Below are 27,012 nucleotides of genomic sequence, written 5' to 3'. Positions count from 1 at the left end.
CTAGCGGCCAAAAATCGGGCGATTTTTGCCGGTAATGGCCGAAAACCGCGCTATTTTCGACGCTAGCGGCCAGAAACCATGCGATTTTTGCCGCTGGCGGGCAAAAATCGCGCAAATTTCGCCGCTACCTACAAAAAATCGACCGATTTTCGCCGCTAGCGGCCAAAAACCATGCGATTTTCGCAGCTGGCGGGCAAAAATCGCGATTTTCGCCGCTACCGGCCAAAAATAGCGCGATTTTCGCCGCTACCGGCCAAAAATTGGGGGATTTTTGCCGCTAACAGCCGAAAACCGCGCTATTTTCGACGCTAGCGGCCAGAAACCATGCGATTTTTGCAGCTGGCGGCCAAAAATCGCGCGAATTTCGCCGCTACCTGCCAAAAATCGCGCGATTTTCGCCGCTAGCGGCCAAAAAAGGGGCTATTTTCGCCGCTAGCGGCCAAAAATGGGGCGATTTTCGCCGCTACCTGCCAAAAACCGCGCGATTTTCGCCGCTAGCGGCCAAAAACCATGCGATTCTCGCAGCTGGCGGGCAAAAATCGCGCGATTTTCGCCGCTACCGGCCAAAAACCGCGTGATTTTCGCCACTAGCGGCCAAAAATCGGGCGATTTTTGCCGGTAATGGCCGAAAACCGCGCTATTTTCGACGCTAGCGACCAGAAACCATGCGATTTTTGAAGCTGGCGGGCAAAAATCGCGCGAATTTCGCCGCTACCTGCCAAAAACCGCGTGATTTTCGCCGCTAGCGGCCAAAAACCATGCGATTTTCGCAGCTGGCGGGCAAAAATCACGCGAATTTCGCCGCTACCTGCCAAAAACCGCGCGATTTTCGCCGCTAGCGGCCAAAAACCATGCGATTCTCGCAGCTGGCGGGCAAAAATCGCGTGATTTTCGCCGCTACCGGCCAAAAACCGCGTGATTTTCGCCACTAGCGGCCAAAAATCGGGCGATTTTTGCCGGTAATGGCCGAAAACCGCGCTATTTTCGACGCTAGAGGCCAGAAACCATGCGATTTTTGCCGCTGGCGGGCAAAAATCGCGCGAATTTCGCCGCTACCTACCAAAAATCGACCGATTTTCGCCGCTAGCGGCCAAAAAAGGGGCTATTTTCGCCGCTAGCGGCCAAATACCATGCGATTTTCGCAGCTGGCGGGCAAAAATCGCGATTTTCGCCGCTACCGGCCAAAAATAGCGCGATTTTTGCCGCTACCGGCCAAAAATCGGGCGATTTTTGCCGCTAACAGCCGAAAACCGCGCTATTTTCGACGCTAGCGGCCAGAAACCATGCGATTTTTGCAGCTGGCGGCCAAAAATCGCGCGAATTTCGCCGCTACCTGCCAAAAATCGCGCGATTTTCGCCGCTAGCGGCCAAAAAAGGGGCTATTTTCGCCGCTAGCGGCCAAAAATGGGGCGATTTTCGCCGCTAGCGGCCAAAAATCGCGCAATTTTCGCCGCTAGCGGCCAGAAACTATGCGATTTTTGCAGCTGGCGGGCAAAAATAGCGCGATTTTCGCCGCTACATGCCAAAAACCGCGCGACTTTCGCCGCTAGCGGCCAAAAACCATGCGATTCTCGCAGCTGGCGGGCAAAAAATCACGTGATTTTCGCCCCTACCGGCCAAAAACCGCGTGATTTTCGCCATTAGCGGCCAAAAATCGTTCAAATTTCGCCGCAAGCGGCCAAAAATCGTGCGAATTTTTCCGCTAGTGGCCAAAAATCGCACGATTTTCGCCGCTACCAGCCAGTAACTATGCGATTTTTGCAGCTGGCGAGCAAAATAGCGCGATTTTCGCCGCTACCAGCCAAAAACCGCTCGATTTTCGCCGCTAGCGGCCAAAGACCATGCGATTTTCGCAGCTGGCGGGCAAAAATCGCGATTTTCGAAGATACCGGCCACAAATAGCGCGATTTTGCCGCTAATGGCCGAAAACCGCGCTGTTTTCGACGCTAGCGGCCAGAAACCATGCGATTTTTGCCGCTGGCGGGCAAAAATCGCGCGAATTTCGCCGCTACCTGCCAAAAATCGACCGATTTTCGCCGCTAGCGGCCAAAAAGGGGCTATTTTCGCCGCTAACGGCCAAAAATGGGGCGATTTTCAACGCTAGCGGCCAAAAATCGTGCAAATTTCGCCGCTAGCGGCCAAAAATCGTGCGAATTTCGCCGCTAGCGGCCAAAAATCGCGCGATTTTCGCCCCTAGCGGTCAGAAACTGTGCGATTTTTGCAGCTGGCGGGCAAAAAAAGAGCGATTTTCGCGGCTACCGGCCAAAAACCGCGCGATTTTCGCCACTAGCGGCCAAAAACCATGCGATTTTCGCAACTGGCGGGCAAAAATCGCGAATTTAGCCGCTATCGGCCAAAAATAACGCGATTTTCGTCGCTAGCAGCCAAAAACCGTGCGATTTTCGCCGCTAGAGGCCAAAAATCGGGCGATTTTTGCCGCTACCAGCCAAAAACCGCGTGATTTTCGCCGCTAGCGGTCAAAATCCCTGCGATTTTCACAGCTGGCGGGCAAAAATCGCGCGATTTAGGCCACTACCGGCCAAAAAAGGCGATATTTTCGCCGCTAGCGGCCAAAAATGGGGCGATTTTCGCCGCTAACGGCCGAAAACCGTGCTATTTTTTACGCTAGCGGCCAGAAACCATGCGATTTTTGCAGCTGGCGGGCAAAAATCGCGCGAATTTCGCCGCTACCTGCAAAAAATCGCGCGATTTTCGCCGCTAGCGGCCAAAAAAGGAGCTATTTTCGCCGCTAGCGGCCAAAAATGGGGCGATTTTCAACGCTAGCGGCCAAAAATCGTGCAAATTTCGCCGCTAGCGGCCAAAAATCGTGCGAATTTTGCCGCTAGCGGCCAAAAATCGCGCGATTTTCGCCCCTAGCGGTCAGAAACTGTGCGATTTTTGTAGCTGGCGGGCAAAAAAAGAGCGATTTTCGCGGCTACCGGCCAAAAACCGCGCGATTTTCGCCGCTAGCGGCCAAAAACCATGCGATTTTCGCAACTGGCGGGCAAAAATCGCGAGTTTAGCCGCTATCGGCCAAAAATAGCGCGATTTTCGCCGCTAGCAGCCAAAAACCGTGCGATTTTCGCCGCTAGAGGCCAAAAATCGGGCGATTTTTGCCGCTACCGGCCAAAAACCGCGTGATTTTCGCCGCTAGCGGCCAAAAACCGTGCGATTTTCAACGCTGGCGGGCAAAAATCGCGCGATTTAGGCCGCTACCGGCCAAAAAAGGCGATATTTTCGCCGCTAGCGGCCAAAAATGGGGCGATTTTCGTCGCTAACGGCCGAAAACCGTGCTATTTTTGACGCTAGCGGCCAGAAACCATGCAATTTTTGCAGCTGGCGGGCAAAAATCGCGCGAATTTCGCCGCTACCTGCCAAAAAAGGGGCTATTTTCGCCGCTAGCGGCCAAAAATGGGGCGATTTTCGACGTTAGCGGCCAAAAATCGTGCAAATTTCGCCGCTAGCGGCCAAAAATTGCGCGAATTTCGCCGCCACCTGCCAAAAATCGCTCGATTTTCGCCGCTAGCGGCCAAAAAAGGGGCTATTTTCGCCGCTAGCGGCCAAAAATGGGACGATTTTCGCCGTTATCGGCGAAAAATCGTGCAAATTTCGCCGCTAGTGGCCAAAAATCGCGCGATTTTCGCCCCTAGCGGTCAGAAACTATGCGATTTTTGCAGCTGGCGGGCAAAAATAGCGCGATTTTCGCCGCTACCTGCCAAAAACCGCGCGATTTTCGCCGCGAGGGGCCAAAAACCATGCGATTCTCGCAGCTGGCGGGCAAAAATCGCGATTTTCGCCGCTAGCGGCCAAAAATGGGGCGATTTTCGCCGTTAGCGTCCAAAAATCGTGCAAATTTCGCCGCTAGCGGCCAAAAATGGGGCGATTTTCGCCATTAGCGGCCAAAAATCGTGCAAATTTCGCCGCTGGCGGCTAAAAATCGGGCGATTTTTGCCGCTAACGGCCGAAAACCGTGCTATTTTTTACGCTAGCGGCCAGAAACCATGCGATTTTTGCAGCTGGTGGGCAAAAATAGCGCGATTTTCGCCGCTACCGGCCAAAAACCATGCGATTTTTGCCGCTAGCGGCCAAAAATCGGGCGATTTTTGCCGCTAACGGCCGAAAACCGCGCTATTTTCGACACTAGCGGCCAGAAACTATGCGATTTTTGCAGCTAGCGGGCAAAAATAGCGTGATTTTCGCAGCTACCGGCCAAAAACCGTGCGATTTTCGCCGCTAGCGGCCAAAAATCGGGCGATTTTTGCCGCTAACGGCCGAAAACCGCGCTATTTTCGACACTAGCGGCCAGAAACTATGCGATTTTTGCAGCTGGCGGAAAAAAATCGCGCGAATTTCGCCGCTACCTGCCAAAAACCGCGCGATTATCGCCGCTAGCGGCCAAAAACCATGCGATTTTCGCAGCTGGCGGGCAAAAATCACGCGAATTTCGCCGCTACCTGCCAAAAACCGCGCGATTTTCGCCGCTAGCGGCCAAAAACCATGCGATTTTCGCAGCTGGCGGGCAAAAATCGCGTGATTTTCGCGGCTACCAGCCAAAAACCGTGTGATTTTCGCCGCTAGCGGGCAAAAACCGTGCGATTTTCACAGCTGGCGGGCAAAAATGGCGCGATTTAAGCCGCTACCAGCCAAAGATCGCGCGATTGAAGCCGCTAGCGGCCAAAAATCGTGCGAATTTCGCCGCTAGCGGCTAAAAATCGCGCGATTTTCGCCGCTAGCGGCCAGAAACTATGCGATTTTTGCAGCTGGCGGGGAAAAATAGCGCGATTTTCGCCGCTACCGGCCAAAAACAACGCGATTTTCGTCGCTAGCGGCCAAAAACCATGCGATTTTCGCAGCTGGCGGCAAAAATCGCGAATTTCGCCGCTACCGGCCAAAAATCGGGCGATTTTTGTCGCTAACGGCCGAAAACCGCGCTATTTTCGACGCTAGCGGCCAGAAACCATGCGATTTTTGAAGCTGGCGGGCAAAAATCGCGCGAATTTCGCCGCTACCTGCCAAAAACCGCGTGATTTTCGCCGCTAGCGGCCAAAAACCATGCGATTTTCGCAGCGGGCGGGCAAAAATCACGCGAATTTCGCCGCTACCTGCCAAAAACCGCGCGATTTTCGCCGCTAGCGGCCAAAAACCATGCGATTCTTGCAGCTGGCGGGCAAAAATCGCGTGATTTTCGCCGCTACCGGCCAAAAACCGCGTGATTTTCGCCACTAGCGGCCAAAAATCGGGCGATTTTTGCCGGTAATGGCCGAAAACCGCGCTATTTTCGACGCTAGAGGCCAGAAACCATGCGATTTTTGCCGCTGGCGGGCAAAAATCGCGCGAATTTCGCCGCTACCTACCAAAAATCGACCGATTTTCGCCGCTAGCGGCCAAAAAAGGGGCTATTTTCGCCGCTAGCGGCCAAAAATGGGGCGATTTTCAACGCTAGTGGCCAAAAATCGTGCAAATTTCGCCGCTAGCGGCCAAAAATCGTGCGAATTTCGCCGCTAGCGGCCAAAAATCGCGCGATTTTCGCCGCTAGCGGCCAGAAACTATGCGATTTTTGCAGCTGGCGGGCAAAAATAACGCGATTTTCGCCGCTACCGGCCAAAAACAACGCGATTTTTGTCGCTAGCGGCCAAAAACCATGCGATTTTCGCAGCTGGCGGGCAAAAATCGCGATTTTCGCCGCTACCGGCCAAAAATAGCGCGATTTTCGCCGCTACCGGCCAAAAATCGGGCGATTTTTGCCGCTAACGGCCGAAAACCGCGCTATTTTCGACGCTAGCGGCCAGAATCCATGCGATTTTTGAAACTGCCGGGCAAAAATCGCGCGAATTTCGCCGCTACCTGCCAAAAACCGCGTGATTTTCGCCGCTAGCGGCCAAAAACCATGCGATTTTCGCAGCTGGCGGGCAAAAATCACGCGAATTTCGCCGCTACCTGCCAAAAACCGCGCGATTTTCGCCGCTAGCGGCCAAAAACCATGCGATTCTCGCAGCTGGCGGGCAAAAATCGCGTGATTTTCGCCGCTACCGGCCAAAAACCGCGTGATTTTCGCCACTAGCGGCCAAAAATCGGGCGATTTTTGCCGGTAATGGCCGAAAACCGCGCTATTTTCGACGCTAGCGGCCAGAAACCATGCGATTTTTGCCGCTGGCGGGCAAAAATCGCGCAAATTTCGCCGCTACCTACAAAAAATCGACCGATTTTCGCCGCTAGCGGCCAAAAACCATGCGATTTTCGCAGCTGGCGGGCAAAAATCGCGATTTTCGCCGCTACCGGCCAAAAATAGCGCGATTTTCGCCGCTACCGGCCAAAAATTGGGGGATTTTTGCCGCTAACAGCCGAAAACCGCGCTATTTTCGACGCTAGCGGCCAGAAACCATGCGATTTTTGCAGCTGGCGGCCAAAAATCGCGCGAATTTCGCCGCTACCTGCCAAAAATCGCGCGATTTTCGCCGCTAGCGGCCAAAAAAGGGGCTATTTTCGCCGCTAGCGGCCAAAAATGGGGCGATTTTCGCCGCTACCTGCCAAAAACCGCGCGATTTTCGCCGCTAGCGGCCAAAAACCATGCGATTCTCGCAGCTGGCGGGCAAAAATCGCGCGATTTTCGCCGCTACCGGCCAAAAACCGCGTGATTTTCGCCACTAGCGGCCAAAAATCGGGCGATTTTTGCCGGTAATGGCCGAAAACCGCGCTATTTTCGACGCTAGCGACCAGAAACCATGCGATTTTTGAAGCTGGCGGGCAAAAATCGCGCGAATTTCGCCGCTACCTGCCAAAAACCGCGTGATTTTCGCCGCTAGCGGCCAAAAACCATGCGATTTTCGCAGCTGGCGGGCAAAAATCACGCGAATTTCGCCGCTACCTGCCAAAAACCGCGCGATTTTCGCCGCTAGCGGCCAAAAACCATGCGATTCTCGCAGCTGGCGGGCAAAAATCGCGTGATTTTCGCCGCTACCGGCCAAAAACCGCGTGATTTTCGCCACTAGCGGCCAAAAATCGGGCGATTTTTGCCGGTAATGGCCGAAAACCGCGCTATTTTCGACGCTAGAGGCCAGAAACCATGCGATTTTTGCCGCTGGCGGGCAAAAATCGCGCGAATTTCGCCGCTACCTACCAAAAATCGACCGATTTTCGCCGCTAGCGGCCAAAAAAGGGGCTATTTTCGCCGCTAGCGGCCAAAAATGGGGCGATTTTCAACGCTAGTGGCCAAAAAACGTGCAAATTTCGCCGCTAGCGGCCAAAAATCGTGCGAATTTCGCCGCTAGCGGCCAAAAATCGCGCGATTTTCGCCGCTAGCGGCCAGAAACTATGCGATTTTTGCAGCTGGCGGGCAAAAATAGCGCGATTTTCGCCGCTACCGGCCAAAAACAACGCAATTTTTGTCGCTAGCGGCCAAATACCATGCGATTTTCGCAGCTGGCGGGCAAAAATCGCGATTTTCGCCGCTACCGGCCAAAAATAGCGCGATTTTTGCCGCTACCGGCCAAAAATCGGGCGATTTTTGCCGCTAACAGCCGAAAACCGCGCTATTTTCGACGCTAGCGGCCAGAAACCATGCGATTTTTGCAGCTGGCGGCCAAAAATCGCGCGAATTTCGCCGCTACCTGCCAAAAATCGCGCGATTTTCGCCGCTAGCGGCCAAAAAAGGGGCTATTTTCGCCGCTAGCGGCCAAAAATGGGGCGATTTTCGCCGCTAGCGGCCAAAAATCGCGCAATTTTCGCCGCTAGCGGCCAGAAACTATGCGATTTTTGCAGCTGGCGGGCAAAAATAGCGCGATTTTCGCCGCTACATGCCAAAAACCGCGCGACTTTCGCCGCTAGCGGCCAAAAACCATGCGATTCTCGCAGCTGGCGGGCAAAAAATCACGTGATTTTCGCCCCTACCGGCCAAAAACCGCGTGATTTTCGCCATTAGCGGCCAAAAATCGTTCAAATTTCGCCGCAAGCGGCCAAAAATCGTGCGAATTTTTCCGCTAGTGGCCAAAAATCGCACGATTTTCGCCGCTACCAGCCAGTAACTATGCGATTTTTGCAGCTGGCGAGCAAAATAGCGCGATTTTCGCCGCTACCAGCCAAAAACCGCTCGATTTTCGCCGCTAGCGGCCAAAGACCATGCGATTTTCGCAGCTGGCGGGCAAAAATCGCGATTTTCGAAGATACCGGCCACAAATAGCGCGATTTTGCCGCTAATGGCCGAAAACCGCGCTGTTTTCGACGCTAGCGGCCAGAAACCATGCGATTTTTGCCGCTGGCGGGCAAAAATCGCGCGAATTTCGCCGCTACCTGCCAAAAATCGACCGATTTTCGCCGCTAGCGGCCAAAAAGGGGCTATTTTCGCCGCTAACGGCCAAAAATGGGGCGATTTTCAACGCTAGCGGCCAAAAATCGTGCAAATTTCGCCGCTAGCGGCCAAAAATCGTGCGAATTTCGCCGCTAGCGGCCAAAAATCGCGCGATTTTCGCCCCTAGCGGTCAGAAACTGTGCGATTTTTGCAGCTGGCGGGCAAAAAAAGAGCGATTTTCGCGGCTACCGGCCAAAAACCGCGCGATTTTCGCCACTAGCGGCCAAAAACCATGCGATTTTCGCAACTGGCGGGCAAAAATCGCGAATTTAGCCGCTATCGGCCAAAAATAACGCGATTTTCGTCGCTAGCAGCCAAAAACCGTGCGATTTTCGCCGCTAGAGGCCAAAAATCGGGCGATTTTTGCCGCTACCAGCCAAAAACCGCGTGATTTTCGCCGCTAGCGGTCAAAATCCCTGCGATTTTCACAGCTGGCGGGCAAAAATCGCGCGATTTAGGCCACTACCGGCCAAAAAAGGCGATATTTTCGCCGCTAGCGGCCAAAAATGGGGCGATTTTCGCCGCTAACGGCCGAAAACCGTGCTATTTTTTACGCTAGCGGCCAGAAACCATGCGATTTTTGCAGCTGGCGGGCAAAAATCGCGCGAATTTCGCCGCTACCTGCAAAAAATCGCGCGATTTTCGCCGCTAGCGGCCAAAAAAGGAGCTATTTTCGCCGCTAGCGGCCAAAAATGGGGCGATTTTCAACGCTAGCGGCCAAAAATCGTGCAAATTTCGCCGCTAGCGGCCAAAAATCGTGCGAATTTTGCCGCTAGCGGCCAAAAATCGCGCGATTTTCGCCCCTAGCGGTCAGAAACTGTGCGATTTTTGTAGCTGGCGGGCAAAAAAAGAGCGATTTTCGCGGCTACCGGCCAAAAACCGCGCGATTTTCGCCGCTAGCGGCCAAAAACCATGCGATTTTCGCAACTGGCGGGCAAAAATCGCGAGTTTAGCCGCTATCGGCCAAAAATAGCGCGATTTTCGCCGCTAGCAGCCAAAAACCGTGCGATTTTCGCCGCTAGAGGCCAAAAATCGGGCGATTTTTGCCGCTACCGGCCATAAACCGCGTGATTTTCGCCGCTAGCGGCCAAAAACCGTGCGATTTTCACAGCTGGCGGGCAAAAATCGCGCGATTTAGGCCGCTACAGGCCAAAAAAGGCGATATTTTCGCCGCTAGCGGCCAAAAATGGGGCGATTTTCGTCGCTAACGGCCGAAAACCGTGCTATTTTTGACGCTAGCGGCCAGAAACCATGCAATTTTTGCAGCTGGCTGGCAAAAATCGCGCGAATTTCGCCGCTACCTGCCAAAAATCGCGCGATTTTCGCCGCTAGCGGCCAAAAAAGGGGCTATTTTCGCCGCTAGCGGCCAAAAATGGGGCGATTTTAAACGCTAGTGGCCAAAAATCGTGCAAATTTCGCCGCTAGCGGCCAAAAATCGTGCGAATTTCGCCGCTAGCGGCCAAAAATCGCGCGATTTTCGCCGCTAGCGGCCAGAAACTATGCGATTTTTGCAGCTGGCGGGCAAAAATAGCGCGATTTTTGCCGCTACCTGCCAAAAACCGCGCGACTTTCGCCGCTAGCGGCCAAAAAAGGGGCTATTTTCGCCGCTAGCGGCCAAAAATGGGGCGATTTTCGCCGTTAGCGGCCAAAAATCGTGCAAATTTCGCCGCTAGCGGCCAAAAATTGCGCGAATTTCGCCGCCACCTGCCAAAAATCGCTCGATTTTCGCCGCTAGCGGCCAAAAAAGGGGCTATTTTCGCCGCTAGCGGCCAAAAATGGGACGATTTTCGCCGTTAGCGGCCAAAAATCGTGCAAATTTCGCCGCTAGTGGCCAAAAATCGCGCGATTTTCGCCACTAGCGGTAGGAAACTATGCGATTTTTGCAGCTGGCGGGCAAAAATAGCGCGATTTTCGCCGCTACCTGCCAAAAACCGCGCGATTTTCGCCGCTAGCGGCCAAAAACCATGCGATTCTCGCAGCTGGCGGGCAAAAATTGTGATTTTCGCAGCAACCGGCCAAAAACCGCGTGATTTTCGCCGCTAGCGGCCAAAAATCGTGCGATTTTCACAGCTAGCGGGCAAAAATCGCGATTTTCGCCGCTACCGGCCAAAAATAGCGCGATTTTCGCCGCTAGCAGCCAAAAACCGAGCGATTTTCGTCGCTAGCGGCCAAAAATCGTTCAAATTTCGCCGCTAGCGGCCAAGAATCTTGCGATTTTCGCCGCTAGCTGCCAAAAACCGTGCGATTATCGCCGCTAGAGGCCAAAAATCGGGCGATTTTTGCCGGTAATGGCCGAAAACCGCGCTATTTTCGACGCTAGCGGCCAGAAACCATGCAATTTTTGCCGCTGGCGGGCAAAAATCGCGCGAATTTCGCCGCTATCTACCAAAAATCGACCGATTTTCGCCGCTAGCGGACAAAAAAGGGGCTATTTTCGCCGCTAGCGGCCAAAAATGGGGCAATTTTCAACGCTAGCGGCCAAAAATCGTGCAAATTTCGCCGTTAGCGGCCAAAAATCGTGCGAATTTCGCCGCTAGCGGCCAAAAATCGCGCGATTTTCGCCCCTAGCGGTCAGAAACTATGCGATTTTTGCAGCTGGCGGGCAAAAATAGCGCGATTTTCGCCGCTACCGGCCAAAAACCGCGCGATTTTCGCCGCTAGCTGCCAAAAACCATGCGATTTTCGCAGCTGGCGGGCAAAAATCGCGATTTTCGCCGCTACCGGCCAAAAATAGCGCGATATTCGCCGCTAGCAGCCAAAAACCGTGCGATTTTCGCCGCTAGAGGCCAAAAATCGGGCGATTTTTGCCGCTACCGGCCAAAAACCGCGTGATTTTCGCCACTAGCGGGCAAAAATCGTTCAAATTTCGCCGCAAGCGGCCAAAAATCGTGCGAATTTCGCCGCTAGTGGCCAAAAATCGCGCGATTTTCGCCGCTACCGTCCAGTAACTATGCGATTTTTGCAGCTGGCGAGCAAAAATAGCGCGATTATAATAATAATAATAATAATAATAATTTTTATTTAGGCAAAGGTACATACATAAAGAGATTTTACAAAGTTTGTTGGCTTTATAGATAGAGCTAGTACATACAATGCCTAAAGCCACTATTACGCAAAGCGTTTCGGGCAGGAAAAAACACTACTGACTAAAGCTTAAAACTAATGGGTAAAAAGAAAAAAATGCGTTGAGTACAAATAAAAATAGAGGTAAAAGAGGGGGGGAACATTGTTGAAAAAACAGCACAAATACAATTATAAATTATTACAGAAAATTACATTAAAACAGCGTTGATTTGTAAAACAAAAAAAAAAAACAAAAAACATACATGGGTTGACAATAGAAGGGTAAGGTAGGTTACATGGAATTTATTAGGTATAGCTTCGTTTTTAACTTAAACTGGTTGAGAGAGGTACTGTCTTTAACATGGTTTGGAAGGTCATTCCACATCCTGGGCCCCTTGATTTGTAGAGCATTTCTGGTTTGATTAAGTCGTACTCTAGGAATATCAAAACTGTATTTATTTCTGGTGTGGTGCTCATGGGTTCTGTTACAACCTTCTATGAAGCTTTTGAGATCAGGATTGGCATTACAATTTAGCGTTTTGTATATGTATAATACACATGAGTGAATGTGCAGTGACTTAATGTCTAACATATTCAGAGATTTGAGTAGGGGTACCGAGTGATGTCTGGGGCCAGAGTTGGATATTGTCCTAATAGCAGCTTTGTGTTGAGTAATTAGAGGACGTAAGTGATTTTGGGTAGTAGAGCCCCAAGCACAAATACCATAGTTGAGATATGGATAGATAAGGGAGTAATAGAGAGTCACCAGGGCAGGGCGTGGTACATAATATCTGATCTTAGAAAGAATGCCCACAGTTTTTGAAACTTTTTTTGATATGTTTAGAATGTGTCCCTGGAAATTCAGCTTGTGGTCAATGAGAATGCCAAGGAATTTGCCATCTAATTTGTTACAAATTTGGGTATTGTTTATTTTGAGATTTATTTGATTAGAGGATTTATTGCCAAACAGAATATAGAAAGTTTTGTCAATGTTAAGGGTGAGTTTGTTGGCAGTTAGCCACAGATGGACTTTATTTAGCTCAGTATTTACTGTGGCATTTAGAGCAAGGGGATCAGGACTGGAGTAAATGAAGGTTGTGTCGTCAGCAAATAGGATTGGTTTGAGGTGTTGGGAGGCATTTGGAAGGTCATTAATGTAGATGAGAAAGAGGAGAGGGCCAAGTATGCTGCCCTGGGGAACACCAATGTTGATGGGTAGGGTGGGCGAAATTGTATTATTCACAGAAACACATTGGAGCCTGTCAGTAAGGTAGGATTTGAGGTATTGTAGGGAGTGTCCTCTGACACCATAATGATGTAATTTAAGAAGAAGGTTTTGGTGGTTGACAGTATCGAAAGCTTTACGCAGGTCCACAAATAACCCAACAGGGAACTCATTTTTATCAAGAGCTGTATGAATCGAGTTAAGCATACTAATAAGTGCATCGTTAGTGCTTTTTTTGGGCCTGAAGCCATATTGGCAAGGGCTAAGTATATTGAGTTTGGCTAGATATGAGTAAAGCTGCTTATAGATTAGTTTTTCAAAAATTTTTGACAAGTTTGGCAGGATTGATATAGGTCTGTAGTTGTTAACATCTGTGAGATCACCACATTTGTGGACAGGCGTTACTCTCGCTTTTTTTAGAATATCTGGAAAGGTTTGGAGTTCAAGTGACTTGTTGAAGAGCAAAGCAATAGCAGGGGCTAAAGATCTGGAGGCTTTTTTGTAGATTAAAGTTGGTATCTCCTCAAGGGCACCAGACTTGGTTTTAAGGGAAAGGATTATCTCATTGACGTCAATGGAATTAATAGGCTTTAGGTACAGGGACTGGGGATAGTTCCCTGTAAGATAGTCCTTAATGTCAGTACTGGAAGATGGAATATCATTAGCAAGGGATGAACCAATGGAAGAGAAGAACCTATTGAACTCAATAGCAGAATCAGAGGCTGAAAGCTGACCATCGTTATTAGACAGGAGAGTCGGTTTGCTATTTAAAGACTTTTTTGATCCCAATATTTGTGAAATTGTTCTCCATGTTTGTTTAATGTTGCTCTTTATTTGGGTAAATTTATCTTCGTAGTATTTAGTTTTGGCTCGTCTAATTATCTTAGATAGCAATAATGAGTAATTCTTTGAGAATTCTTTGGAGACAATCCCTAACCTATACTTTTTCTCAAGGTCATGTTTTTTATTAATAGATTTAAGTATTCCCTTTGTAAGCCAAGGATTGTTAAGCCTTTTGGTTGTGACTTGTTTTGTAAGCATAGGACAGTGGGTATTATAAAGGCTAAGAGTTATTTGAAGAAAAGATTGAACTGCTAGGTTGATGTCCTCTATGTTACCTAACTCGGACTCCCAGTTGACATTATCAGTAGCAGTTATAAAATTGTCTATAGCAGTTTCATTGTGTAGTCTAAAACGTATCTCTCTTGACTCAAGAGGTGGTTTGCTAATGTTAGTTAAGAGAAATGTGGGGTAATGGTCTGTAGTGCTATCGGTGATTATACCTGAAGTAAGCGGAGAGGTTATATTTGTCCAGATGTGATCAAGAGTCGTGGCAGTGCTATCAGTGATTCTAGTAGGTCTAGTGATTAAGGGTATGAGGAAGCAGGAATTCATACAGTTGAGGAAGCTAACAGCAGTAGGGTGTTCAGGCTCGCAGAGGTCAATATTAAAGTCCCCTGCAATAATTAGGTGGTTTTTGTTCAGTCTGTTATCAAGTATTAGATTTCTAAGGTTTGAGTTGAATTCGGACACATCAGTGTTAGGAATTCTATAAACTGCACCCACAGACAGGATAGACTCGGCACCCTTGACTCTGAAGCTGGCGAAGATATACTCCCCATAGCAGTCTCTAGTTCTAATTTCTTTTAAGCATGTTAGTTCTTGGTGGTAGTAAAGAGCAGTGCCACCACCTCTCTGAAGTTGACGACAGTTGTGGATTGCTGAGTAGTTAGGCATGTTAAAGAGTTGAGTAGTATCATCTTTCAACCATGTTTCAGTAAGTATAATAAAAGAGAAATTGTTGTCAATAGCTTCAATCAAGGCACTAACATCATCGAAGTGTTTGCCTAGGGATCTAACGTTCAAATTGATTACAGAGATATTGTGACTATGAGTTAATACATTGTTTACATCATGTGCTGCAAAATATCTGCAATTTAGATCATTAAAGTGATTATTGTCATAGATAGTGGATAAGAGGTTAAGTTCTGGGTCTATACTTGACTGCATAAAAAAAAGCTGATTGCCGGAAAAACAAGAGAAACAAAAAGAAATAAATGTACACAATACTGTACCAAACAAACACAAAAGGGGCTTACAGGGGTACAATGGAGTATGGCTAGGCTAGGAAACCTAGGTAATGAATGAGATTAAAGAAAAAAACATATAAACATGGACTATACAAAACACAAGATATAGATATACAAAACAAAAATATAAACAAGACTAAGCAATACCAAAAAAATTGAGCAAAAATGAAAAATGAGGTAGATTGCTTACAGGTACTCTCAGGTACAATGTAAGTAACAATAGACAGAAAATATATATCAATATAGAAAAGAATGTCACAATACAATAAGATAACAATTACATGAACAGATGAAAAACAAATCTGCTGTAAAATAGGAAGTAATTATAGCAAAACACAATATACAAGTTTGGCGGAGAGAACAAAAAATCAGTAGAGACTGTCAAGATGAATATATAAAAAAATTTGACAAATGATAATTGTAAAGTAAAATAATCTTAAAGATAATAAATTTTATTAAGCTTAGTTTTAACTTATAATTAGTATGAACTTAATTAAAAGAACAAAAATGAGATCAATAATTGATTTAAAAAAAATGACATAGATCAATACAAATAAATTTTAAATATAAATGGAATAGGGTAAGATTAGATTTAAGAGTAAAATTTTACAATGAAACTGAGGTAGATGCTTGCATAAGTGCATGGAGACTTGATGGATTATTTAGGAAATTATAGGAATAGGAGAACATCAGGTAAATGGTAAGGCAGAGACAGCACCTTAGACAAGGTTAGATTAAGTTAGGTTAGGCTCAGGCACTGAAAGAGTTAATTTAAGTACTGGCATTGGTCGGGTTCAGGTTTTCAGATATACCACAATCACTTAGGAAGGCCAGGAGTTGTTGGTCACATTTTATTTCATACCTTTTTCCTGTAGCTTCTTTCTTCGCAAAAATCATACCATTCCTAGTGTAGCACTGCTTGATAAGACCAGGGTTTTGTTTGCGAACTTGGCGCAGCCTGTAGAGGAGGGATCCACGCTGCTTAGTAAGACACTCATTTATATAGAGGTTGGTTTTTTGCTTAGCAGCTGTTTGCATGAGGTCAAACTTCGCAGAGGGATTTGCAAGTTTGATGAGCATTCTTCTACAGTTACGGGGATTGTTTTTATCTATCCTAATAGCCGATTTGATTTGAACATTGAGACTGATCTTTGAATTAATTAGGGTGTTGGCTATGTTACAGCAATCCTCACCTTGTTGTTCAACAGGTAGATCAGTAGAGCTAATTATCAGGGAGTCATGAAGTTGTTGTTGCTCTTGGTCATCTTCGGAAGCCGCCTGGTGAGCCTGAAGGAGATTGATCTGTTTTTCCAGCTTTTTAAGGAGGTCACTTTGAGCTGAGAGGGTTTCTTCGGCCTGAATCTTACGTATTTGATCCATTGCACCATTTGCAACAGTTTGTATGTTGAGAATTTCTTGGTTGTTGTTCGTCGACGATTCAAGGAGGCGGTCTATGGTATGTTGTTGTCGGGTGACTGTGTCTTGGAGGGCCAAAATAGCTTCTGATTGCATTTTCACAAGGTTGTGCAGTTTCTGGAGCCATGGATTACTTCGGAGAGGTTTGAAGTTTAGACAGGGAGCCATAGATTGAGTGAATTCTAAAGCTAGAGATCCGAGGTGAGTTGAAGGGGGGGAGTGAGGAGGGGGAGCAGATGCTGTGTTTACAAACATCGGCGAGGGTTGCGGCGTTGCCAGTGTTTCATTCAGAGCTCTAGGAGTAATGGAACCAGTGCGGGAGGCACCCCTACCTTGCTTGTTGTTATGTTTGGGCATGTTTTCGACGAATAGATTCTTGGTAGCGTTTCTAATGGTAGATGCTTGGTGAATTATAGTAGGGATGACTAGCGTATTGGGAACACTTGGCAGAAGGGTCGTAGAAAGGCAGGCGAAAATTGGTTAATTTTGGTTGATTTCTGTTGAGGTTCACTGTGAGTTATGTCATATTAAGTCTCCATGCACTTAACTCGTGCTAGGCAGCAGTTAGGCCATGCAACGTTGAGTGGAGACGAAATTAAACACGAAATTTCAGCAGCTGTGACGGAGCCGGTACCACCGCCAGCGTTTCCCGCCAATGCGGCGATTATCGCCGGTACCAGTCAAAAATAGCGCGATTTTCGCCGCTAGCGGCCAAAAACCGTGCGATTTCACAGCTGGCGGGAAAAATCGCGCGATTTAGGCCGCTACCGGCCAAAAAAGGCGATATTTTTGCCGCTAGCGGACAAAAATGGGGCGATTTTCGTCGCTAACGGCCGAAAACCGTGCTATTTTTGACGCTAGCGGCCAGAAACCATGCAATTTTTGCAGCTGGCGGGCAAAAATCGCGCGAATTTCGCCGCTACCTGCCAAAAAAGGGTCTATTTTCGCCGCTAGCGGCCAAAAATGGGGCGATTTTCGCCGTTAGCGGCCAAAAATCGTGCAAATTTCGCCGCTAGCGGCCAAAAATTGCGCGAATTTCGCCGCCACCTGCCAAAAATCGCTCGATTTTCGCCGCTAGCGGCCAAAAAAGGGGCTATTTTCGCCGCTAGCGGCCAAAAATGGGACGATTTTCGCCGTTAGCGGCCAAAAATTGTGCAAATTTCGCTGCTAGCGGCCAAAAATCGCGCGATTTTCGCCGCTAGCGGCCAGAAACTATGCGATTTTTGCAGCTGGCGGGCAAAAATAGCGCGATTTTCGCCACTACCGGCCAAAAACAACGCGATTTTTGTCGCTAGCGGCCAAAAACCATGCGATTTTCGCAGCTGGCGGGCAAAAATCGCAATTTTCGCCGCTACCGGCCAAAAATAGCGCGATTTTCGCCGCTACCGGCCAAAAATCGGGCGATTTTTGCCGCTAACGGCCGAAAACCGCGCTATTTTCGACGCTAGCGGCTAGAAACCATGCGATTTTTGCAGCTGGCGGCCAAAAATCGCGCGAATTTCGCCGCTACCTGCCAAAAATCGCGCGATTTTCGCCGCTAGCGACGAAAAGAGGGGCTATTTTCGCCGCTAGCGGCCAAGAATGGGGCGATTTTCGCCGCTAGCGGCCAGAAACTATGCGATTTTTGCAGCTGGCGGGCAAAAATAGCGCGATTTTCGCCGCTACCTGCCAAAAACCACGCGACTTTCGCCGCTAGCGGCCAAAAACCATGCGATTCTCGCAGCTGGCGGGCAAAAATCGCGTGATTTTCGCCGCTACCGGCCAAAAACCGCGTGATTTTCGCCGCTAGCGGCCAAAAATCGGGCGATTTTTGCCGGTAATGGCCGAAAACCGCGCTATTTTCGACGCTAGAGGCCAGACACCATGCGATTTTCGCAGCTGACGGGCAAAAATCACGCGAATTTCGCCGCTACCTACCAAAAATCGACCGATTTTCGCCGCTAGCGGCTAAAAAAGGGGCTATTTTCGCCGCTAGCTGCCAAAAATGGGGCGATTTTAAACGCTAGTGGCCAAAAATCGTGCAAATTTCGCCGCTAGCGGCCAAAAATCGTGCGAATTTCGCCGCTAGCGGCCAAAAATCGCGCGATTTTCGCTTTTTGCAGCTGGCGGGCAAAAATAGCGCGATTTTCGCCGCTACCGGCCAAAAACCGCGCGATTTTCGCCGCTACCGGCCAAAAATAGCGCGATATTCGCCGCTAGCAGCCAAAAACCGTGCGATTTTCGCCGCTAGAGGCCAAAAATCGGGCGATTTTTGCCGCTACCGGCCAAAAACCGCGTGATTTTCGCCACTAGCGGGCAAAAATCGTTCAAATTTCGCCGCAAGCGGCCAAAAATCGTGCGAATTTCGCCGCTAGTGGCCAAAAATCGCGCGATTTTCGCCGCTACCGTCCAGTAACTATGCGATTTTTGCAGCTGGCGAGCAAAAATAGCGCGATTATCGCCGGTACCAGTCAAAAATAGCGCGATTTTCGCCGCTAGCGGCCAAAAACCGTGCGATTTCACAGCTGGCGGGAAAAATCGCGCGATTTAGGCCGCTACCGGCCAAAAAAGGCGATATTTTTGCCGCTAGCGGACAAAAATGGGGCGATTTTCGTCGCTAACGGCCGAAAACCGTGCTATTTTTGACGCTAGCGGCCAGAAACCATGCAATTTTTGCAGCTGGCGGGCAAAAATCGCGCGAATTTCGCCGCTACCTGCCAAAAAAAGGGTCTATTTTCGCCGCTAGCGGCCAAAAATGGGGCGATTTTCGCCGTTAGCGGCCAAAAATCGTGCAAATTTCGCCGCTAGCGGCCAAAAATTGCGCGAATTTCGCCGCCACCTGCCAAAAATCGCTCGATTTTCGCCGCTAGCGGCCAAAAAAGGGGCTATTTTCGCCGCTAGCGGCCAAAAATGGGACGATTTTCGCCGTTAGCGGCCAAAAATTGTGCAAATTTCGCTGCTAGCGGCCAAAAATCGCGCGATTTTCGCCGCTAGCGGCCAGAAACTATGCGATTTTTGCAGCTGGCGGGCAAAAATAGCGCGATTTTCGCCACTACCGGCCAAAAACAACGCGATTTTTGTCGCTAGCGGCCAAAAACCATGCGATTTTCGCAGCTGGCGGGCAAAAATCGCAATTTTCGCCGCTACCGGCCAAAAATAGCGCGATTTTCGCCGCTACCGGCCAAAAATCGGGCGATTTTTGCCGCTAACGGCCGAAAACCGCGCTATTTTCGACGCTAGCGGCTAGAAACCATGCGATTTTTGCAGCTGGCGGCCAAAAATCGCGCGAATTTCGCCGCTACCTGCCAAAAATCGCGCGATTTTCGCCGCTAGCGACGAAAAGAGGGGCTATTTTCGCCGCTAGCGGCCAAGAATGGGGCGATTTTCGCCGCTAGCGGCCAGAAACTATGCGATTTTTGCAGCTGGCGGGCAAAAATAGCGCGATTTTCGCCGCTACCTGCCAAAAACCACGCGACTTTCGCCGCTAGCGGCCAAAAACCATGCGATTCTCGCAGCTGGCGGGCAAAAATCGCGTGATTTTCGCCGCTACCGGCCAAAAACCGCGTGATTTTCGCCGCTAGCGGCCAAAAATCGGGCGATTTTTGCCGGTAATGGCCGAAAACCGCGCTATTTTCGACGCTAGAGGCCAGACACCATGCGATTTTCGCAGCTGACGGGCAAAAATCACACGAATTTCGCCGCTACCTACCAAAAATCGACCGATTTTCGCCGCTAGCGGCTAAAAAAGGGGCTATTTTCGCCGCTAGCTGCCAAAAATGGGGCGATTTTAAACGCTAGTGGCCAAAAATCGTGCAAATTTCGCCGCTAGCGGCCAAAAATCGTGCGAATTTCGCCGCTAGCGGCCAAAAATCGCGCGATTTTCGCCGCTAGCGGCCAGAAACTATGCGATTTTTACAGCTGGCGGGCAAAAATAGCGCGATTTTCGCCACTACCGGTCAAAAACAACGCGATTTTTGTCGCTAGCGGCCAAAAACCATGCGATTTTCGCAGCTGGCGGGCAAAAATCGCAATTTTTGCCGCTACCGGCCAAAAATCGGGCGATTTTTGCCGCTAACGGCCGAAAACCGCGCTATTTTCGACGCTAGCGGCCAGAAACCATGCGATTTTTGCAGCTGGCGGCCAAAAATCGCGCGAATTTCGCCGCTACCTGCCAAAAATCGCGCGATTTTCGCCGCTAGCAGCCAAAAAAGGGGCTATTTTCGCCGCTAGCGGCCAAAAATGGGGCGATTTTCGCTGCTAGCGGTCAAAAATCGCGCAATTTTCGCCGCTAGCGGCCAGAAACTATGCGATTTTTGCAGCTGGCGGGCAAAAATAGCGCGATTTTTGCCGCTACCTGCCAAAAACCGCGCGACTTTCGCCGCTAGCGGCCAAAAAAGGGGCTATTTTCGCCGCTAGCGGCCAAAAATGGGGCGATTTTCGCCGTTAGCGGCCAAAAATCGTGCAAATTTCGCCGCTAGCGGCCAAAAATTGCGCGAATTTCGCCGCCACCTGCCAAAAATCGCTCGATTTTCGCCGCTAGCGGCCAAAAAAGGGGCTATTTTCGCCGCTAGCGGCCAAAAATGGGACGATTTTCGCCGTTAGCGGCCAAAAATCGTGCAAATTTCGCCGCTAGTGGCCAAAAATCGCGCGATTTTCGCCACTAGCGGTAGGAAACTATGCGATTTTTGCAGCTGGCGGGCAAAAATAGCGCGATTTTCGCCGCTACCTGCCAAAAACCGCGCGATTTTCGCCGCTAGCGGCCAAAAACCATGCGATTCTCGCAGCTAGCGGGCAAAAATTGTGATTTTCGCAGCAACCGGCCAAAAACCGCGTGATTTTCGCCGCTAGCGGCCAAAAATCGTGCGATTTTCACAGCTAGCGGGCAAAAATCGCGATTTTCGCCGCTACCGGCCAAAAATAGCGCGATTTTCGCCGCTAGCAGCCAAAAACCGAGCGATTTTCGTCGCTAGCGGCCAAAAATCGTTCAAATTTCGCCGCTAGCGGCCAAGAATCTTGCGATTTTCGCCGCTAGCTGCCAAAAACCGTGCGATTATCGCCGCTAGAGGCCAAAAATCGGGCGATTTTTGCCGGTAATGGCCGAAAACCGCGCTATTTTCGACGCTAGCGGCCAGAAACCATGCAATTTTTGCCGCTGGCGGGCAAAAATCGCGCGAATTTCGCCGCTATCTACCAAAAATCGACCGATTTTCGCCGCTAGCGGACAAAAAAGGGGCTATTTTCGCCGCTAGCGGCCAAAAATGGGGCGATTTTCAACGCTAGCGGCCAAAAATCGTGCAAATTTCGCCGTTAGCGGCCAAAAATCGTGCGAATTTCGCCGCTAGCGGCCAAAAATCGCGCGATTTTCGCCCCTAGCGGTCAGAAACTATGCGATTTTTGCAGCTGGCGGGCAAAAATAGCGCGATTTTCGCCGCTACCGGCCAAAAACCGCGCGATTTTCGCCGCTAGCTGCCAAAAACCATGCGATTTTCGCAGCTGGCGGGCAAAAATCGCGATTTTCGCCGCTACCGGCCAAAAATAGCGCGATATTCGCCGCTAGCAGCCAAAAACCGTGCGATTTTCGCCGCTAGAGGCCAAAAATCGGGCGATTTTTGCCGCTACCGGCCAAAAACCGCGTGATTTTCGCCACTAGCGGGCAAAAATCGTTCAAATTTCGCCGCAAGCGGCCAAAAATCGTGCGAATTTCGCCGCTAGTGGCCAAAAATTGCGCGATTTTCGCCGCTACCGTCCAGTAACTATGCGATTTTTGCAGCTGGCGAGCAAAAATAGCGCGATTATCGCCGGTACCAGTCAAAAATAGCGCGATTTTCGCCGCTTGCGGCCAAAAACCGTGCGATTTCACAGCTGGCGGGAAAAATCGCGCGATTTAGGCCGCTACCGGCCAAAAAAGGCGATATTTTTGCCGCTAGCGGACAAAAATGGGGCGATTTTCGTCGCTAACGGCCGAAAACCGTGCTATTTTTGACGCTAGCGGCCAGAAACCATGCAATTTTTGCAGCTGGCGGGCAAAAATCGCGCGAATTTCGCCGCTACCTGCCAAAAAAGGGTCTATTTTCGCCGCTAGCGGCCAAAAATGGGGCGATTTTCGCCGTTAGCGGCCAAAAATCGTGCAAATTTCGCCGCTAGCGGCCAAAAATTGCGCGAATTTCGCCGCCACCTGCCAAAAATCGCTCGATTTTCGCCGCTAGCGGCCAAAAAAGGGGCTATTTTCGCCGCTAGCGGCCAAAAATGGGACGATTTTCGCCGTTAGCGGCCAAAAATTGTGCAAATTTCGCTGCTAGCGGCCAAAAATTGCGCGATTTTCGCCGCTAGCGGCCAGAAACTATGCGATTTTTGCAGCTGGCGGGCAAAAATAGCGCGATTTTCGCCACTACCGGCCAAAAACAACGCGATTTTTGTCGCTAGCGGCCAAAAACCATGCGATTTTCGCAGCTGGCGGGCAAAAATCGCAATTTTCGCCGCTACCGGCCAAAAATAGCGCGATTTTCGCCGCTACCGGCCAAAAATCGGGCGATTTTTGCCGCTAACGGCCGAAAACCGCGCTATTTTCGACGCTAGCGGCTAGAAACCATGCGATTTTTGCAGCTGGCGGCCAAAAATCGCGCGAATTTCGCCGCTACCTGCCAAAAATCGCGCGATTTTCGCCGCTAGCGACGAAAAGAGGGGCTATTTTCGCCGCTAGCGGCCAAGAATGGGGCGATTTTCGCCGCTAGCGGCCAGAAACTATGCGATTTTTGCAGCTGGCGGGCAAAAATAGCGCGATTTTCGCCGCTACCTGCCAAAAACCACGCGACTTTCGCCGCTAGCGGCCAAAAACCATGCGATTCTCGCAGCTGGCGGGCAAAAATCGCGTGATTTTCGCCGCTACCGGCCAAAAACCGCGTGATTTTCGCCGCTAGCGGCCAAAAATCGGGCGATTTTTGCCGGTAATGGCCGAAAACCGCGCTATTTTCGACGCTAGAGGCCAGACACCATGCGATTTTCGCAGCTGACGGGCAAAAATCACGCGAATTTCGCCGCTACCTACCAAAAATCGACCGATTTTCGCCACTAGCGGCTAAAAAAGGGGCTATTTTCGCCGCTAGCTGCCAAAAATGGGGCGATTTTAAACGCTAGTGGCCAAAAATCGTGCAAATTTCGCCGCTAGCGGCCAAAAATCTTGCGAATTTCGCCGCTAGCGGCCAAAAATCGCGCGATTTTCGCCGCTAGCGGCCAGAAACTATGCGATTTTTACAGCTGGCGGGCAAAAATAGCGCGATTTTCGCCACTACCGGTCAAAAACAACGCGATTTTTGTCGCTAGCGGCCAAAAACCATGCGATTTTCGCAGCTGGCGGGCAAAAATCGCAATTTTCGCCGCTACCGGCCAAAAATCGGGCGATTTTTGCCGCTAACGGCCGAAAACCGCGCTATTTTCGACGCTAGCGGCCAGAAACCATGCGATTTTTGCAGCTGGCGGCCAAAAATCGCGCGAATTTCGCCGCTACCTGCCAAAAATCGCGCGATTTTCGCCGCTAGCGGCCAAAAAAGGGGCTATTTTCGCCGCTAGCGGCCAAAAATGGGGCGATTTTCGCTGCTAGCGGCCAAAAATCGCGCAATTTTCGCCGCTAGCGGCCAGAAACTATGCGATTTTTGCAGCTGGCGGGCAAAAATAGCGCGATTTTTGCCGCTACCTGCCAAAAACCGCGCGACTTTCGCCGCTAGCGGCCAAAAACCATGCGATTCTCGCAGCTGGCGGGCAAAAATCACGTGATTTTCGCCCCTACCGGCCAAAAACCGCATGATTTTCGCCGCTAGCGGCCAAAAATCGTGCGATTTTCACAGCTAGCGGGCAAAAATCGTTCAAATTTCGCCGCAAGCGGCCAAAAATCGTGCGAATTTTTCCGCTAGTGGCCAAAAATCGCGCGATTTTCGCCGCTACAAGCCAGTAACTATGCGATTTTTGCAGCTGGCGAGCAAAAATAGCGCGATTTTCGCCGCTTCCAGCCAAAAACCGCGCGATTTTCGCCGCTAGCGGCCAAAGACCATGCGATTTTCGCAGCTGGCGGTTAAAAATCGCGATTTTCGCCGATACCGGCCAAAAATAGCGCGATTTTTGCCGCTAATGGCCGAAAACCGCGCTATTTTCGACTCTAGCGGCCAGAAACCATGCGATTTTTGCCGCTGGCGGGCAAAAATCGACCGATTTTCGCCGCTAGCGGCCAAAAAAGGGGCTATTTTCGCCGCAAGCGGCCAAATATGGGGCGATTTTCAACGCTAGCGGCCAAAAATCGTGAAAATTTCGCCGCTAGCGGCCAAAAATCGTGTGAATTTCGCCGCTAGCGGCCAAAAATCGCGCGATTTTCGCCCCTAGCGGTCAGAAACTGTGCGATTTTTGCAGCTGGCGGGCAAAAAAAGAGCGATTTTCGCGGCTACCGGCCAAAAACCGCGCGATTTTCGCAACTGGCGGGCAAAAATCGCGAGTTTAGCCGCTATCGGCCAAAAATAGCGCGATTTTCGCCGCTAGCAGCCAAAAACCGTGCGATTTTCGCCGCTAGAGGCCAAAAATCGGTCGATTTTTGCCGCTACCGGCCATAAACCGCGTGATTTTCGCCGCTAGCGGCCAAAAACCGTGCGATTTTCAGAGCTGGCGGGCAAAAATCGCGCGATTTAGGCCGCTACCGGCCAAAAAAGGCGATATTTTCGCCGCTAGCGGCCAAAAATGGGGCGATTTTCGTCGCTAACGGCCGAAAACCGTGCTATTTTTGACGCTAGCGGCCAGAAACCATGCAATTTTTGCAGCTGGCTGGCAAAAATCGCGCGAATTTCGCCGCTACCTGCCAAAAATCGCGCGATTTTCGCCGCTAGCGGCCAAAAAAGGGGCTATTTTCGCCGTTAGCGGCCAAAAATTGGGCGATTTTCGCCGTTAGCGGCCAAAAATCGTGCAAATTTCGCCGCTAGCGGCCAAAAATTGCGCGAATTTCGCCGCACCTGCCAAAAATCGCTCGATTTTCGCCGCTAGCGGCCAAAAAAGGGGCTATTTTCGCCGCTAGCGGCCAAAAATGGGACGATTTTCGCCGTTAGCGGCCAAAAATCGTGCAAATTTCGCCGCTAGTGGCCAAAAATCGCGCGATTTTCGCCACTAGCGGTAGGAAACTATGCGATTTTTGCAGCTGGCGGGCAAAAATAGCGCGATTTTCGCCGCTACCTGCCAAAAACCGCGCGATTTTCGCCGCTAGCGGCCAAAAACCATGCGATTCTCGCAGCTGGCGGGCAAAAATTGTGATTTTCGCAGCAACCGGCCAAAAACCGCGTGATTTTCGCCGCTAGCGGCCAAAAATCGTGCGATTTTCACAGCTAGCGGGCAAAAATCGCGATTTTCGCCGCTACCGGCCAAAAATAGCGCGATTTTCGCCGCTAGCGGCCAAAAACCGAGCGATTTTCGTCGCTAGCGGCCAAAAATCGTTCAAATTTCGCCGCTAGCGGCCAAGAATCTTGCGATTTTCGCCGCTAGCTGCCAAAAACCGTGCGATTATCGCCGCTAGAGGCCAAAAATCGGGCGATTTTTGCCGGTAATGGCCGAAAACCGCGCTATTTTCGACGCTAGCGGCCAGAAACCATGCAATTTTTGCCGCTGGCGGGCAAAAATCGCGCGAATTTCGCCGCTATCTACCAAAAATCGACCGATTTTCGCCGCTAGCGGACAAAAAAGGGGCTATTTTCGCCGCTAGCGGCCAAAAATGGGGCGATTTTCAACGCTAGCGGCCAAAAATCGTGCAAATTTCGCCGTTAGCGGCCAAAAATCGTGCGAATTTCGCCGCTAGCGGCCAAAAATCGCGCGATTTTCGCCCCTAGCGGTCAGAAACTATGCGATTTTTGCAGCTGGCGGGCAAAAATAGCGCGATTTTCGCCGCTACCGGCCAAAAACCGCGCGATTTTCGCCGCTAGCTGCCAAAAACCATGCGATTTTCGCAGCTGGCGGGCAAAAATCGCGATTTTCGCCGCTACCGGCCAAAAATAGCGCGATATTCGCCGCTAGCAGCCAAAAACCGTGCGATTTTCGCCGCTAGAGGCCAAAAATCGGGCGATTTTTGCCGCTACCGGCCAAAAACCGCGTGATTTTCGCCACTAGCGGGCAAAAATCGTTCAAATTTCGCCGCAAGCGGCCAAAAATCGTGCGAATTTCGCCGCTAGTGGCCAAAAATCGCGCGATTTTCGCCGCTACCGTCCAGTAACTATGCGATTTTTGCAGCTGGCGAGCAAAAATAGCGCGATTATCGCCGGTACCAGTCAAAAATAGCGCGATTTTCGCCGCTAGCGGCCAAAAACCGTGCGATTTCACAGCTGGCGGGAAAAATCGCGCGATTTAGGCCGCTACCGGCCAAAAAAGGCGATATTTTTGCCGCTAGCGGACAAAAATGGGGCGATTTTCGTCGCTAACGGCCGAAAACCGTGCTATTTTTGACGCTAGCGGCCAGAAACCATGCAATTTTTGCAGCTGGCGGGCAAAAATCGCGCGAATTTCGCCGCTACCTGCCAAAAAAGGGTCTATTTTCGCCGCTAGCGGCCAAAAATGGTGCGATTTTCGCCGTTAGCGGCCAAAAATCGTGCAAATTTCGCCGCTAGCGGCCAAAAATTGCGCGAATTTCGCCGCCACCTGCCAAAAATCGCTCGATTTTCGCCGCTAGCGGCCAAAAAAGGGGCTATTTTCGCCGCTAGCGGCCAAAAATGGGACGATTTTCGCCGTTAGCGGCCAAAAATTGTGCAAATTTCGCTGCTAGCGGCCAAAAATCGCGCGATTTTCGCCGCTAGCGGCCAGAAACTATGCGATTTTTGCAGCTGGCGGGCAAAAATAGCGCGATTTTCGCCACTACCGGCCAAAAACAACGCGATTTTTGT

General features: G+C 50.2%; 1 protein-coding gene across 1 annotated transcript; it reads right to left on the bottom strand.

Moving 5' to 3' along the window:
* Window positions 1-15,278: 15,278 nt before the first annotated feature.
* On the bottom strand, window positions 15,279-16,785 carry LOC138357552 (uncharacterized). Its single transcript, XM_069314430.1, has 2 exons — window positions 15,916-16,785; window positions 15,279-15,680 (listed from the first exon to the last, which is right to left on the bottom strand). The coding sequence occupies exons 1-2, from the start codon at window positions 16,493-16,495 to the stop codon at window positions 15,616-15,618; spliced, it is 645 nt and encodes a 214-aa protein (XP_069170531.1). The 5' UTR covers window positions 16,496-16,785; the 3' UTR covers window positions 15,279-15,615.
* Window positions 16,786-27,012: the final 10,227 nt, after the last annotated feature.

Source organism: Procambarus clarkii, chromosome 79 (genome assembly GCF_040958095.1).
Source record: "Procambarus clarkii isolate CNS0578487 chromosome 79, FALCON_Pclarkii_2.0, whole genome shotgun sequence".
Classification (NCBI taxonomy): domain Eukaryota; kingdom Metazoa; phylum Arthropoda; class Malacostraca; order Decapoda; family Cambaridae; genus Procambarus; species Procambarus clarkii.
The sequence above is the reverse complement of the archived record's forward strand: the minus strand, read 5'-3'. Positions and strand labels throughout refer to the sequence as shown.